The 15,340-nt window shown below is 30.2% G+C and overlaps 1 protein-coding gene across 1 annotated transcript; it reads right to left on the bottom strand.

Moving 5' to 3' along the window:
• Positions 1-5,128: 5,128 nt before the first annotated feature.
• On the bottom strand, positions 5,129-9,722 carry LOC109809329 (uncharacterized). Its single transcript, XM_020372600.3, has 2 exons — positions 9,469-9,722; positions 5,129-5,412 (listed from the first exon to the last, which is right to left on the bottom strand). Exons 1-2 carry the CDS (start codon positions 9,618-9,620, stop codon positions 5,334-5,336), a joined length of 231 nt encoding a protein of 76 aa, XP_020228189.1. The 5' UTR covers positions 9,621-9,722; the 3' UTR covers positions 5,129-5,333.
• Positions 9,723-15,340: the final 5,618 nt, after the last annotated feature.

Genomic DNA, 15,340 nt, shown 5'->3' with positions numbered 1-15,340 from the left:
TGTCATGTGATCAGTTTGAACAGTTCATTACGTTATTTTCTTTAATGAAAGTTTTTAGGCTTGTTGAGATTTTGGTTATAGATGAAAATAATAAATGCCCACCTAATAAGACAAGGCTTGACTGTTATTGTTGTGATTGAATCTTTCGTATTTATATCAACTTATTGAATTTGAGCAGATGGAAGTGTATTAGGTTCAAGTCAATTTAATAATTAGTGTTGACTAAAGCAAGATGGTTACTTACCTATCTTTGATAATTAAAATGTTACAAAATGTTTGAGATGGGAGTAGTGAAATCCACGGGGGAATGAGATATCTAGATCATTTTGTATTAAATAATAAGGCTCTCTAAAAACACTTTTAAAATAGAAAAATAAAAATATTGAAATAATTTTTTTTCATAAGTTAAAACTAGTTTATATGTAAATTAAAATGAGGTTATGAAAAATCTAATAGGAGAGAGTTTTTTTTTTTTTTTTTAAATTAGTTTATACATAAGTTAAATTGATATATGAAGAAATTTATTTATTTTTTCTGTGAGAAGTGATTCAAGAAAAAAAAATCAAAAAATGAAGCCTTAACCATTGCTTGGAGATTATTGAACAATGAAGTAATATACAAGATAAAATCAAGCAAGTTGAAGTAGGGTCAACACCTTTATTTTGTTGGGTGGATGAAAGGTGGCAAATGGTGTCCATATGTCCACTTTTAGAAAGAAATCAGAACTAGATGGCCATTCAGATAGCCTGTCTCCTAAATATGATGGGGTTTGAAGAAAAAGTTATAGTGGTAACACTGTGTACCCAATAACAATGGTGTTTTTAATTAGGAAAAATAATACCAACATTTTGTCTCCCAAGAATTGCCTTTGAATCATCCCACCTAATCCTTTGAAGTTACTCTAAATATTTTCACAGAATGTGTTTTACTCCTTAGATGAGTCCAGGAAAAAAAGTAGAAGCAAGCCAACTAGGACAAGTTTTGTTTTAGAATTATTTTTCTATAACCACTTATACAAGAAAATTTTACATTTTATTAAAAAATTAAAATTAATTCATGCCTGCTTGTCTCCATTCTCATGCCTTAAATTATTTAAGTTTCTGCATGAATTATTTAAGAAATTAATCCAAAAACAAAGCTGAACTAGAAAATTGTTGATTTGACATCTTTCATTCTCATGCCTGTCTGGATTGTAATGTTTCTTTTTGCTTTATCTGAAATCATTGTTGCCGGGAGCAGGATCTGTATTGGCTATTGTAGTTTTCAACAATATTAATTATAATTAGTTAGTAGTTATCTATGAAAAAAATATCATTATTATATGTAACACTAGATTATTTTATACTCTTTATTTTCGTATTATTAGGAAAGAAGAGAATAACCATTGTCTTCGATCATGTCGTTGTTAAAATATGAAAGAAAATAATTGTCTTTTTTATTTGGTTCTTTCTTTCTTCGAAACAATGTTTAGTTAGGTTCTCTATTTAGGTGTAGGAGTGACAACCAAAATGGAAATAAAGGCAAAAAAATGTCTTCTAAACATCTTTTGCAAATTTTAATCAATTTGGTCAAATTAACACAATCGTTACGTTGTGAACTTGTGTCAACTTTTTTGTATAGTTTGACAGAGACTTGTCCTTCACTTACCACCTCACAATAGTCACAAAGAAACGGGAAAATGATAAATTTACAGAAATAAATTTTTTTAAGTAATCAAATTAACATTTTTTTATATATATAAATCATGTGTAAAGTAGAGGATACATTTGGTTTAAAAAAATCACATGTAAAGTAAAATTTTAAAAATCTTTGACACCGTCAATTAATGATCCTTTTCCCATGCATGAAAAACGTAATAAAAAAAAATCGTGTAAATTTTATAACAATTGTGTATAAATTTGAAGACTTAGGAACATTAAAACTTTACAGTAAAAACCTGATAAGAAAAAAACTATACAAATAGGAAGTGTCTGTTTTTAAAATTTAACTTGCAAACGGTATATATATAAATTATCATGAAAACATATTTGGACACATTATTTATAGAGTTAATCATTTATACACTGTTAAATGAGCAAATGACATGATACTATTAACAGATCTGATTAGTTGCCAATGTAAAAAAACTTTACACTGACAGTGTATAGGTAATTAACTCTTATTTATATATATGTAAAATAAACTTTGATGTTAACTTTTGACATAGATAAAATTTCTTTTCTAATAATTAATTTTATGAAAGAAATAACTCGTGCATTTGAAAACAACAGCTAATTGAAATCGATCATCTACATAAATATTTCATGCTCACATTAATAATTATCACACTATTTAATAGATTAAGAAAGTCATATAACTATTAATATAATCAACCATTAACTAATGAGTGCAACATTAAAATTAAACTAAAAAACAGTCCTGTTCCACCAATGAAGTGACGGAAACAATAATTAAAAGCTTGTTTCCATTTGGGGTATTCAAAAGGTCAAGAACTAATAATTTGAGGTAGTCACAAGCTCTACGTGGTCGTTGGTTGTTCAAGAAATGTAAAACCAATCAAAATCCGAATATCCCCATTTTAATAATAGAAGGAAACCAAATTGAAAGCCCTAGTAGTGCAATAATAGTATTAGGCCCTAGGAGGAATACAAAACAATAGAAAAAAAATATATACTACTTGCATACTTATTTTTATTTATATGACCTAGAATAATTATTTATTTTTTTCATATAAAACTCAATTCATATATCAATTATTTTTAGATTAAAATACCTTCATTAAAATGTGTTCTTTTAATTTGATAAAATACATTAATTATAAACTCTTTAAAAAAATATACAATTTAATTAGTTAGAATTTAATTAGTTAGGAAAAAAATGAATAATAATTGAAAGAGAAAAATAATACAAAACATGTACCCTAATTGGTTAAAAATATATATATAATTAATTAAGAAAAAATAATATAAAGATGGTTTTAAGATAATATATATATATATATATATATAAAATAAATTTATTATTATCAATTAAGTTAATTATTTTTCTTAACTTTAGTCAATTAAATAATTGAATATTATATATAAAGACGAACAATGGTAATAGTTGCAATTAACCGACAACATTCACATAAATAAAAAAGAATTATACTAAGCAGTCATGTTATACTAGATTTTATCAAGGTTATGACTTATGACTAATTAGTGGATTTACTATAACCTCCATGTCGAAGAGGTTGAACAATTATTCAAGACGTGAACCGATTCGACGAAAATTTTGAGATCACTAACTTATAGTGTGTTTGAAAATTAATTTAATTTAATTTAACTGGAATTGAAAAAAAAAATTACACTCATAAATTATCATTTTTTTTATATTAAAATAGATAATTTTTTCTTACGTGATTTTAAATTGATATCAAACTGATATCAAATGACACTAAATTTTGTTAACACATTCATACGTAACGTATAAATGTCTATAATTGCACATTATTGTGGCTAACAGATTCTCGAATTTAGAAATCTTGACCACATCACAAGTTGAATATGAAAAACAAAATCCATGCCAATGAGTAACATCTCACGTGGAATAATTGTGGCAGTTGCAAATTTTTCTCTCTCCCTAGGTCATTGCATAAATAAATAATTCCTAAAGTAAATCAAATTCTCAATCATAATTCCCAATACTAGTCCTAACCCATAAGCCAATATTTAAATAATAAACACAAGCCCTAAACCCATTACATAAGTCAATAAATCAATTTGAAATTCATCACAAATAAAAAATGTCAAGTGTAAACACGTCTAATCTCATCTACTGATATTTCTCCAATTTCAGTGGATAGTCATTGAACATTTTTCTTTTTGGTGAGGTTGTGTTGACACTTTCCACTGAGCCCACAAATAATTCTAATTAATTTTCTTCAAAAATAGTTATTTGCTTCTAGAATTTTTTTTTTATTTAAATAGAATGACGGCATCTTGACTCAAAGTTTGTTAAACTTTGCTAAGTCCCTTTGCATAGGAAAATTCAAATAGGTTCCAATAATATAAATTTTTAATAGGTCGGACCCTATATTTCAATAAAAATAAAATTGGGCCTCTAATTAATGGTACAGCTATATGAGGACCCAACTTTTTTTTTTTTTTTAATAAACTAGGGGTGGGCCCGTGCTTTGCACGTGAAAAAATGTGAGGAAAAAAATAGGTAAAAGTGAAAAAAAAAAAAAAAAAGGTGGAACCACAGTGCACCATGCAGTGACAGATGGCAACGGCTACATAGATTCTAAACTTAAAAGTAATTTTTTTTAGTCTCTTAAATTTAAATTTAATTTTTTTTAAGTTGTTTCAGTCCCTCAAAGTAGAATCATAAGTTAGTTGTGCAACATTAGAGATTTTATTTGATATTTTCCCTCATAAATGAATTTTGTGAACAGATTCAATAATAGTCAAGTTTCTTTTTGGTAACAAACTAAAAAAATGACATTGAGTGGAGTGATTAGAATAATTTTTTTAACATTAAAAAAATTAAAAAAAAAAATATATCAATTTTAAATTTGAGAGACAAACAAAATTTTCTTATTTAAGAGATTAAAAACATATAGTAAGCACCTCATCAAAAAAATTTAAACAAACCCATTTGAATTATCTCAAAAAGGGTACACAGACCTTACACTACACCTTATCCTTTCATTGCCAAAAGTAGTTGGATATGGCTGTTCAGTTGGATTGAGAGAACCTAACCCACCCAAGCTCAATGGATCCAGTGATTCCAGATCAGACCCAACCTCCTAAAGCACAGAACTAAACCAACCCAACATTTGTTGTTGTTTGGGTTGGGCAGGTTTGCGTGTTGAGCCAAATCATTAAATAGCACTTCTTAAAGCTTTGTCATACACACCCCACCCCACCACAGCAAAAGAAAAAGAGGATAAAATAAGACATAAATTTAGTTATAGGCTGAGAAAAAGGATTTTCCTAAAAGGATGTAAGCTTTCAGGTCAAATATAAATCACACCTTACAGCAGTGACAAAAAATTGCACTCCAAAACTCAAAATTAAGTCCTAGGTTCCCAGCAGGATGGTTCTCAGCAATCAAGTAATGCAAATATGCCAAAAAACTGGAATGGGGAAAAACCAAAATTGTCATTTGACATTATTTCTTAATATATATATACCAATACAAGGGTCATTCAAGTGTAATATGAACAGAAAGTGATGAAGAATTCAGCTTAAGAAAGACACAAAAACATGTATCCATTCAAAGACAGAAAGAGAACCAAAAAGAAACACAAAATCACTGCTCTAGCATCCGCATCACCTGCATAGACATTAATGCTTGTCCTCCTTGGGAGTGTCTTTTTTCGGATGAACCTTTGATTCAAGTTCTTTGGTGGCCTTCTCCATTGTCCTGAAAATATGGCACAAAATTATGTAACAATCTATGAATTTATCTACTTAAAACAAAAGCATTGTGACACCCTTACTAGTGCAGTTAGATTATTAGTTTAAAAAATTATTTTATTAAGTGTGTGGAAATTTTTTGTGAATTCTCTAACATTAAAAATATACGTGAAAAACTACACAAAAAAAATATTTGGGGGGGCGTGAGAATACATCCAAATATCCAATTCACACCAAGAAAGTTTACAGCAAAGTAAATTTCATAAACATTACAATAATCCAAGTGAAAATAAATTTCAATCAGCAGTTCAGCACAAACATCTCAGTCAGTGTAACATGATCCATTTTCATTTTTAAAAAGAATAATTCAACTGATTCATAAGATAATAGATATCATGTCATGTCCTATGGACCCACCAGCTACTCCATTGATCATTTCCCTAATCAGCAGACATCTCAGCCAGTGTAGCATTCCATTTTCATTTAAAAAAAAATCATTTAACTGATTCATAAGCCAATAGATAACATGCCCTATGGACCCACTAGCTACTTCATTGATCAATTCTCTAATCATATACACTTTAGCTACTATTTCTCTGCAGTGCCCACCCAGCATCAGTCACTGCCTACAGAACCTTTAGCCAGTTAGCCCAAATAATATCAGTATATAATCAAAATGCACAATAATATTCATGCGACTGCACAGAGACTACGTTTCCAAGGACCAGAACTCCACCCTTCCCAAATTTTGCAACGTGTGACTCAACCCTTATTCTCATTCCATTAATCATCAAACAAACCTGACATTTCATAATTCATCAAAAGAAAGTTGTCAAATATTGCAATGAAATTATCCAAATATTTCATTATCATCTTACCAAAATGAATAACTCATTTAAGCAAACATATGTTTCTTGGATTAAATGGGAATCATCCCAAACAGGTCCTTTCATTAATATTTAAACATCACATGCTAGGGTGTCAGGTACAGTATCTATTATTATTATTACTATTACTATTACTATTATTATTATCAATTATAAATTATATTATTAAGGTATATACATAACGTAAGGTTACTAAGGTATGCTAGTTTGGGATACATTATTACTTATCCTATTTTTTCTTATTTGAATTTTCTTCTACTTCTTAAAATAATAGATACTGACACTCACAATGGTAATAGCCATTCTATTTTCTCACTTTTGCATATTCCTTCACCTCTCCTCTTATTGATATTTGGATTTTTAAAAGAAACAATTATTGCCCAAGAGAAATCTTTCCCTTCAGTACTTCAATCTCAACCTCACTGTTTCTTTTAAATTAAAAATAATTCTCACCTTGCTCGTGGTAGGATTACAGCTCACTCAAGCACACACATACATCAAAATAGCCACCTTGCATTTGAATTACTAGCTTATACTTTTAGTAACTAATCACTTGTATTTTCCTTTCTCCAAGGTCACACATGCAAGGTTTAACAATCATTGCTACTTTTAAAATACTTCACTATAATTCTTTTAATTTAAAATTTTGAGCTTTTCACAGGTTTGGGTATCCTTTTGTTCTAATATGGATGAAACTCTATGGGGTTCTTCAAATAAGTTTCAATTCCTTACTCTCCCTAGAAAACATGTGTTCAGGTCTTCATCTTTCATTTTAGGTTATTCAACTTTAATCTTTCCAAATGTAATCAAATTAGAGCCTCTAAAACAATAAGTCAACATGTATACATCACAATCAAGCCAAGGGAATTAGCTCCTCTTCAAAATCCCATACATAATCAAATAGGAAAATTCATTTCTCAAATCAAAACCAGTCCAGCAGAGATCAAATGAAAGATTCACATAAAATTTGTAAAATTTTCACAAGAAAATAAATCAACAGAGTACAGAAACAAATCAAGCTCCAAACCCTCCCTCAAATCCATGCACCATGTCCCATAAGCTCCACATACAGAATTATTATACTAAAGAAGAAGGCAACAGCACATACAACGACTAGATTTTCTAAATTCATTTCCCATGTGCAAATCAAGACACAGCAGAGAAAAATAGCAACTCGTGAAATTATCTTTAAGAAATAGACTCTAAGAACCCTGGTTTTAAAGACCTTAAAGCCCAGGAAATTTTCTACTAACCCTAGAAAATTTACTCCGCAAACACTCAAGAGAATGAAAAATATCCACCCCTACCTCTTCTCAATGCCAAACTAAGATGGTACTGGTCCACAAAGCTTGAATTTCTTTCATGCATGAAATGCTTTAGTTATCATGAGCCTTACGGGCTCTTGAGCATGAGTCTTACGGTCTCAAAGGCCCTAAAGGTTACCTATATATACAAGTGAGTTGATGAAGAGGAATATGGCTTCTCGTGGGTCACAACTTGGGCCAACATAGGTGTCAAATCTCTTTAGTTAATCTACAACATAATCCTCCCAAGGGTCTTTTCTTTTCCTTTTAATCAGTTTAATCTTTCAAAATTACAAAACTTATCTCTAATTATGTTATACTTACTAATATGTGGTTTGCCAATTGAAACAAAGAAACTTGGGAGCCATTCTCTTATGAGTTTTCAACTTCATTTACATTGACAATATCATTCTACTCATTACTATTATCATCACTACCAATAGGAAATAATCAGTGCCTAATACCACTAATTTAACAAGAAGCTCAATTAATCTAAGAGAAGGGTTTCACAAGTTAGCATCATTTTTTACAAGCTTTTTTTTTTTTTTTTGAAAAATTGGGTGGATCCACCAACTGCAGTTGTTTTCTTCACTTCCCATTAAAGGGAAAAATGTTGAAAGATCTAGAGGATTCTTCAGCAAAATTTTGTAATTCATTGCTAAATCTCTATCAATTAATGATGAGGGCTACTTATTTGAGTTAATAGTACCCCCTTTGCAAATTACAATAAGAAGGGAGAATATTCCAGAAACATACTGAAAAATTAAAATAACCATCAACAACCAGGCCAAGTAACATTGCAAGAGAAACAGAGGATTTTCATTACTTTCAAGTTTCATGGTCCTCTTTTTACATTCCAACACGATTTATCAATTAATAAAACTACATTGAGCCTCACATCTTTCGTTCTTGAAATTAGTAAGAACTGCAAATAATTCTAAATTATGGCTGAATGGTTAAATTCCTACCGCCAGTGACTCTAACAACATAAAAAATTATCCATATCACCCGAAACAACTTTTGGCAGCATATCAATCACAAAACTAAGGTACCCTGCATCCCTTAGATGACTACCTTATACATATAAAGTGAAACAACATTTCACTTGTATTCTTCTCATCAACCTCTCAAGTCAAATAGAGGGAAGATAAGGAAAAGAAAAGTAACAAAAGTCAACTATCTTCAACCCAACAACAGCTACATAAATCCTTCCAACAATACAAACTTTCTAGTCCTACATAGTACATACACTAGTTACAAACTCTAATGACATGCTTGAAAACAGAAATTTAATACAAAATAACAAGTGCACTGCACATAGTTACCAGAATCACAGTGTTCTCTAAGCAGCACACGTGGGGTTACTTAGTTGGTATGCCATTGGTGTTCATAATCCACCTTTTTATATTTTACTTGTCTCAAAATCCAATCACATAGACCTATGAACAAATATAGAGAACCACAATCCAAGGGTTTCGTTTCCTCGAATTCTCACACCCCATCAGAACCAGAAAATGAAATCCACAGAACTACGAAGATATTGAAATGTATTACACAAACGCCTGAAACATATAATCAACATCTAAAATCACCACCATCATGATTTTCCCTCAGTTCCATGCTCTCTCTCATTACTCTCCTTGTGCCCACACAAACCTCACCCGAAGGCACACCCATAATAAATTAAACAACCCATCTACATATTTTTTTAATCAAATGCTTATGATTCACAATCTCATAGTTAACACTTTACCCCTCCAAAACCCATCTTCCCATTCTCGCTCAAAATAATTAAACAAATAAGGGTCGATATGAACAAGAAAAAACGAAACAACCCACTACGCAAATTTGAAACTTTGAACGCAAACTGACTTGGATGAAGCGGCGGTTTCTTCTTCGAGCCAGTGACGGATGTGTTTGACGTTGCGGCGGAAGATGGAAGCAGATTGCTTGACGTCACTCCTAAGGAGGAGAACGACGGCGCTTACACCCGCCACCGTGAGAACGAAATTCGTCAACCCCATGCCTTCGTTTTCGCACTCTTATGAACCCAAAATTAACCTACAACAACGCGTTACACATCTTTATTCTGTCCTTATTCTTGTTTTTACAACGATGTTCTCATAAAACGTGATTTGCGACTGAGTCTGCCTGTGCCCGCGTAATTTTAGGGGTTTTTTTTTTTTTTTCTTTCAAGATGTCTTGTTGGTTTAATCATTAAAAAAACATTTTTAAATAAAATTAGTATATATTTTCTTGTGTTTATATATATATATATAATCTAACTACATCCTAAGAAGGAAAAAGAAATAAAAAAAAATAATTAAAAAATTATATATATATATATATATATAACACATCTTGAAATGAAATGCAAATTTGTGTAAGCATTTGTGACTTATTTGTTGTCCTGGCTTGAGGCTGAATATTATTTATTGTCTTTTAGGCATATTTGATTTTCATTTTACCTATTTTAAGTGGTAGAATGCTATTTGTTCATTGTTTTTTTTTTTTTTTTACTCAATTCTAGAACCATTCTTACATTTACTTTTGTATTCTAACTTTCTTAATTGTACCTGAATTTCTTGTTTGTCTTTCTCTGGAATTCCTTCTAAAATGTCATATTAATTCTTAAAATAACTTAAGTATTTTATAATATATTTTTAAATAATTATTTTCATCTCTATTTTTTTGACTTTTTTGCCCATTTGATTATATAGTAACTTTTTATGGATAAAGGATAAAATAGAGAATATATATATATATATATATGTGTGAGAAAATGTAACCAGATGCAATCGTTTGTATAACTGTTAGAGACACGAAGTTTCATATTGAAAAATTAAGTTTGTATAAACTTATTTTACTCAATAACTTATGTTTTATTTTAAATTTTATTAATTTAATCGTTGAATTAAAAGTTATTGATGCATAAAGCAAGTCTACAAATTTTTAAAAGATTTGAAAGTTATTTGATACTTCATATTCATTAATTCAAATCAATGTATAAAATACTTTTATGATTATCCATCATTTTAAATTAGTGAAATGGAGTATCAAATAGTTATCAAATTTTTAAAAAACTTGCAAACTTAATTTATGCATTACAAACTTTAAATTGAGTAGTTGGATCGTTAAAATTTGACATAGAACATAAATTATTAGATAGAATAAGTTTAGAGTAATTGGATCTATACTTATATATATATATATATATATATATATATATATATATATATATATAGATATATAGATATATAACTCATTTAATTCTTTAATTTTTTTAATTTTAATATTAATGATGGAGAATGTAACAAAATATATTGTAATATAATAAAATAGGATGAATTAGATTTAGTCTTAGTCGAATGAGTTTTGGCTAGTCCACTTCCAACACAGACTCCAAATTTTGAATATTAGATCAAACAACTTGAATGTTAATAGGAGAAATTTGTCTCTCAACCAAATGTAATTCTCATGAGATGCACTTGATTAGTAGGTGAGATAACCACAAAAGTGACTCACAAATATAAAAGGCAACAGAATTTAAATATGAAAGTTGTAAATTCGATATAATTTAAAGATAAATTAAAATATGGCTAATATGTGTTTGATTGATTTGTTGATTCTTTTAACACAGTTTGGTGCATATATTTATGTAACAAAATTCAAACTGGTAACATAGATCGTGTTTCTGCAACCTACGAACATTAACTAGTGTGGTCTTCAACTGTTTTGACTATTTCCTTGCATAGGCACGTGTCATGTGAATTGTGATCCTATTGTTTAGAAAGCATATATGAAATCTTAGAATTTTGATTTGAAAACTCTCTTAACCACTGTCCATTGGGAGCATGAATCCTAATCTTTCGACTTGAAATGATCTAACTAGTCACCATATTTAGCAACTCATCAATAAAATATCACAGCGAAAAACATATATTTTAGTTTTTAATTAAGAGAGAAATTAATCCAAAAATATAATTGTCTAGTGTAAACTTCTATGAGTGTCAAGTACCTATAAATAATTTATTTAAATTGTTAGTATTATAAAATTATGATTATATAATATTATTTTTATATTAATTATTATTATTATTATTATTGATTTGATCGTAGTTGAAATATTGAACATTTAATTAATGTTAGACTAGATCAATAATTGATTGAGTTTTAAAAATATTGGAAATAAATTATATATGACAAATATGTAATAAGGTTAAAAATGTGGTATATAATAAAATATTTAGATTTTATCACATTCCTCCAAATTTTAGAAGAAAAACATAATTGTAAATAATGGAGTGAAATGAATATTATTATACCATTTTTTTTAATGAGTTTCATTCTAATTTACCAAATTAGAAACAAAACATGGTATTACTTACCTTCCCATCTCATCTCCATTTATTTCATTTTTTTTTCACACTAGTGTCATAAGGTTTCATCTCAAACTAATTTAAACTAATTTAATTTTAGAGTATTTGTCATACCAAACAACAACATCACATAATCGTAGTAATCATACTGAGTCCTAAAAGTAATATTTGGTACGTCATCATCCTTCACCTTAATTTAGTGGTAGTTAGAGCTCAAATCAATCTTGGAGAACACTTAATCTCTTTTCAACTAATCCATCAAGCCATCTATCTCGGATACTGGATATTCATTCTTGATTGTCAACTTGTTCAACTGCCTATAATCCACACACAACCTTGTAGCACCATGCTTCTTATTTACCAACAACACTAGTACTCTCCACAAGGACACTTAATTGATCATTTGTTTCTACAAAAGATCCTTAATTTATGTTTCTTCAACATAGACAACTCAATTGGAGCCATCTTATAAGGAATTATTGACACTATCCTTGCACCTAGAACCAAGACAATATTAAACTCCATTTCTCTCTTAGAAGACAACCCGAAAACTTCATTTAGAAACACCTCAAAGAAGTCCTTGACGACATCAACTGCATCTATCAATTGTTTACTCTCCACACTCAAAAAGGAGAAAAAATCATATCATTAAGCTCCCTCTTTCAACAAATCATCCACCTCTATAGTAGAAACTAACCCTTCCTTCTCAACTTTAGGAAAAATCAACTCATTCTTAGCACAATCTATTAAGATATGATTAACAAACAATTAATCCATTCCTAAGATCACATTCAGCTCAACCAAAGGAAAATATATCAAATTCACTTTATAACAACAGTCATATACCTCGACTAGATATCTCAAACTCACCTTAGAAAACATGGAAGCAGAAGTAGAAGTAGTCACCAACAAATCAACAATCAAGGAACATACAGGTAACTTTAACTTTCCTACACACACAACAAAGATTAAAAAAAAAAGTGCATAACACTTGAGTCAAAAAGGATAGAGGTGTTCTTACCAATAGCTTTGCCATTTCCCTTCACCGTAATAAAAGTTATGGAAGCCTCAACTTCCATCAAGGAGAACACTTGATCTCTAATAGTAGGTCGCTCAACCCTTAGTGCACTCCTAGCTTGAGTAGCCTTAGTAGGACAATCTTGAGTCATATGCCCAAACTTACTACACTGAAAATACCTAAGCACGTTGGATGTACAATTACTCATCATGTGTGCTCCACCATACTTGTAGCACTTCAAACTTTGAGCTCCTCCTTGGGGCACCATAGGTCTCCTAGTGACCAAACCCCTTTAAGGTTGTTGGGGTCTATTATAAGGTTTCCTTTGTTGAGCACCCTTCTTGGACCCAATTCATCCTTCATCAAACTTCACAACTCTACAACCACCTTCCAATCACTCCATACTATTTGCCTTCTTTACCAAGGTAAGAAACTCATTGATGTTCATTTTGTTTAGGTCATGCCTCAAACCTTCGCTAAACTTCCTACATCTCCAAGCCTTAAATGTAACATGATAGTATTATTGGGCAAAGTGTTCAAACCTCATAACATATTCTTGAACTGTCACATTCCCTTGATATAATCTTAGGAACTCAACCTCCTTTGCGTATCTAACGCTTTTTGGAATGTACTTCTAAAGAAACATTCTCTTGAAATTTTCCCAACTCACAACTTCCCTTCTAACCTCTATCATCAGCTAAGTACCCTTCTACTAGTACTCAACTTCACAACTTAACATAAACACTGCATATGTCACCTTTCTATCTTCAAGGCTAGCCATAGCCCTATAGATTTCCTCCATGTTGCTAATTCATTAGTTAGTAACCTCTAGACTAACATTACCATAAAATTAAGGAGGATTCCCTTTTCTAAACTTAGATAGCCCATGACACTCTTATGGAATTACTACTCTTACTACCTCTACTACGATGTTGTTGGCCTCCATCTAATCCAAGATAGCCTACTACTATTGGGAAATCATGGCTTATTGTCACAAATTAATGGTTTATTGTTGAGCAATAGTAGCACTCTACTAGTTCATAGTAGCCACCATCATCTCAATAGCTTGAGCTATATGGGCTACATCAATCTAGGTGGAGGAAGATATCTCGGAGGTCTACCTATCGTCCTATACTAAGATTAATAACAAACCATATGGTAACACACATAACTACATCACATAACTTCAACAACTTAAATAACATCACATCGTAAGCAATGGAACCACTCCTACAAGTACCTTATAGGAATTGACCGGCTTTGATACCATAAAATTCACTATAAGAAAATGACAATTTTGCGACGGTTATATGGCCTACATTGCGACGGTTAGAACTGCCGCAAAGACAACACTGCGACGGTTTGGGAACCGTTGCAGAATTATTCGTCACAAGGGAATTTTGTGACGGTTATTAGAACCGTTGCACAAAATGTCGCAAAATTGGAATTGCGACCCCTGAAGCACCCGACGCACTAACTGCTTCTATATTAATATTGCGACCCTTTCATCAATTGTCGCACCAAGTGCCTCTAAATTAATATTACGACCCTTTTTTTACCCGTCGAAAATTATAATTTTTTTTAAAATTTTACCAAATTTATTAATGTAACAATCCTTATATTTGGCCTCTCAAGGATTCTATTTCACGATATTTCACTGTTTAGCGTGTTTTATCCTTACTTGTGCAATTTCTGGGAAACTTTCCAGAAGGTCACCCATCCTTGTACTACTCCAAGTTAAGCACGCTTAACTGTGAAGTTCTAATGAGTAAGCTACCGAAATGTATATGTATGTTGTTAGTATAACTTGTACAAATTAATTCATTTAAGTCATCCTCAAATATACGATCTCATATTTGTACTATAATAATAATATATAATAATTTTATATTACGAATAATAATAATAATAATATATTTAGTTATTCTTTATTTATATGTACTTACTTTTATAATTAACATCTACTTATTTCTATTTAAAATTATAATTTAAATTATTTAATTTTATAATTTATAATGATAATATAATTTATAAAATTATAAATATTTATTTATTACATACTTATAAATTAAATTTTAATATTTTAAATAAATTATTAATTAATTTAATATATTTATTTACCTTAAATCAAACATATAAAATTCAAAAAAATGTATTTATCCTTATTTTATTTTCTAATTATCAACTATTAATAAAATACTGTTCTTACCGGAAATCTGCTGTAGAAATGATCCTCCGAGTAAGATTAGTGAGCCTCCTTCGCTGGTACGCTTGATGCTCCAAGATGGGGGTGGTACCTGCAAAAGAGACTCTGATGCTAAAGTTAGGGTTTGTATGAGTATGAGTC

The sequence above is a fragment of the Cajanus cajan genome, chromosome 4 (assembly GCF_000230855.2).
Source record: "Cajanus cajan strain Asha chromosome 4, NIPB_CcT2T_4, whole genome shotgun sequence".
NCBI lineage: Eukaryota > Viridiplantae > Streptophyta > Magnoliopsida > Fabales > Fabaceae > Cajanus > Cajanus cajan.
The sequence above is the reverse complement of the archived record's forward strand: the minus strand, read 5'-3'. Positions and strand labels throughout refer to the sequence as shown.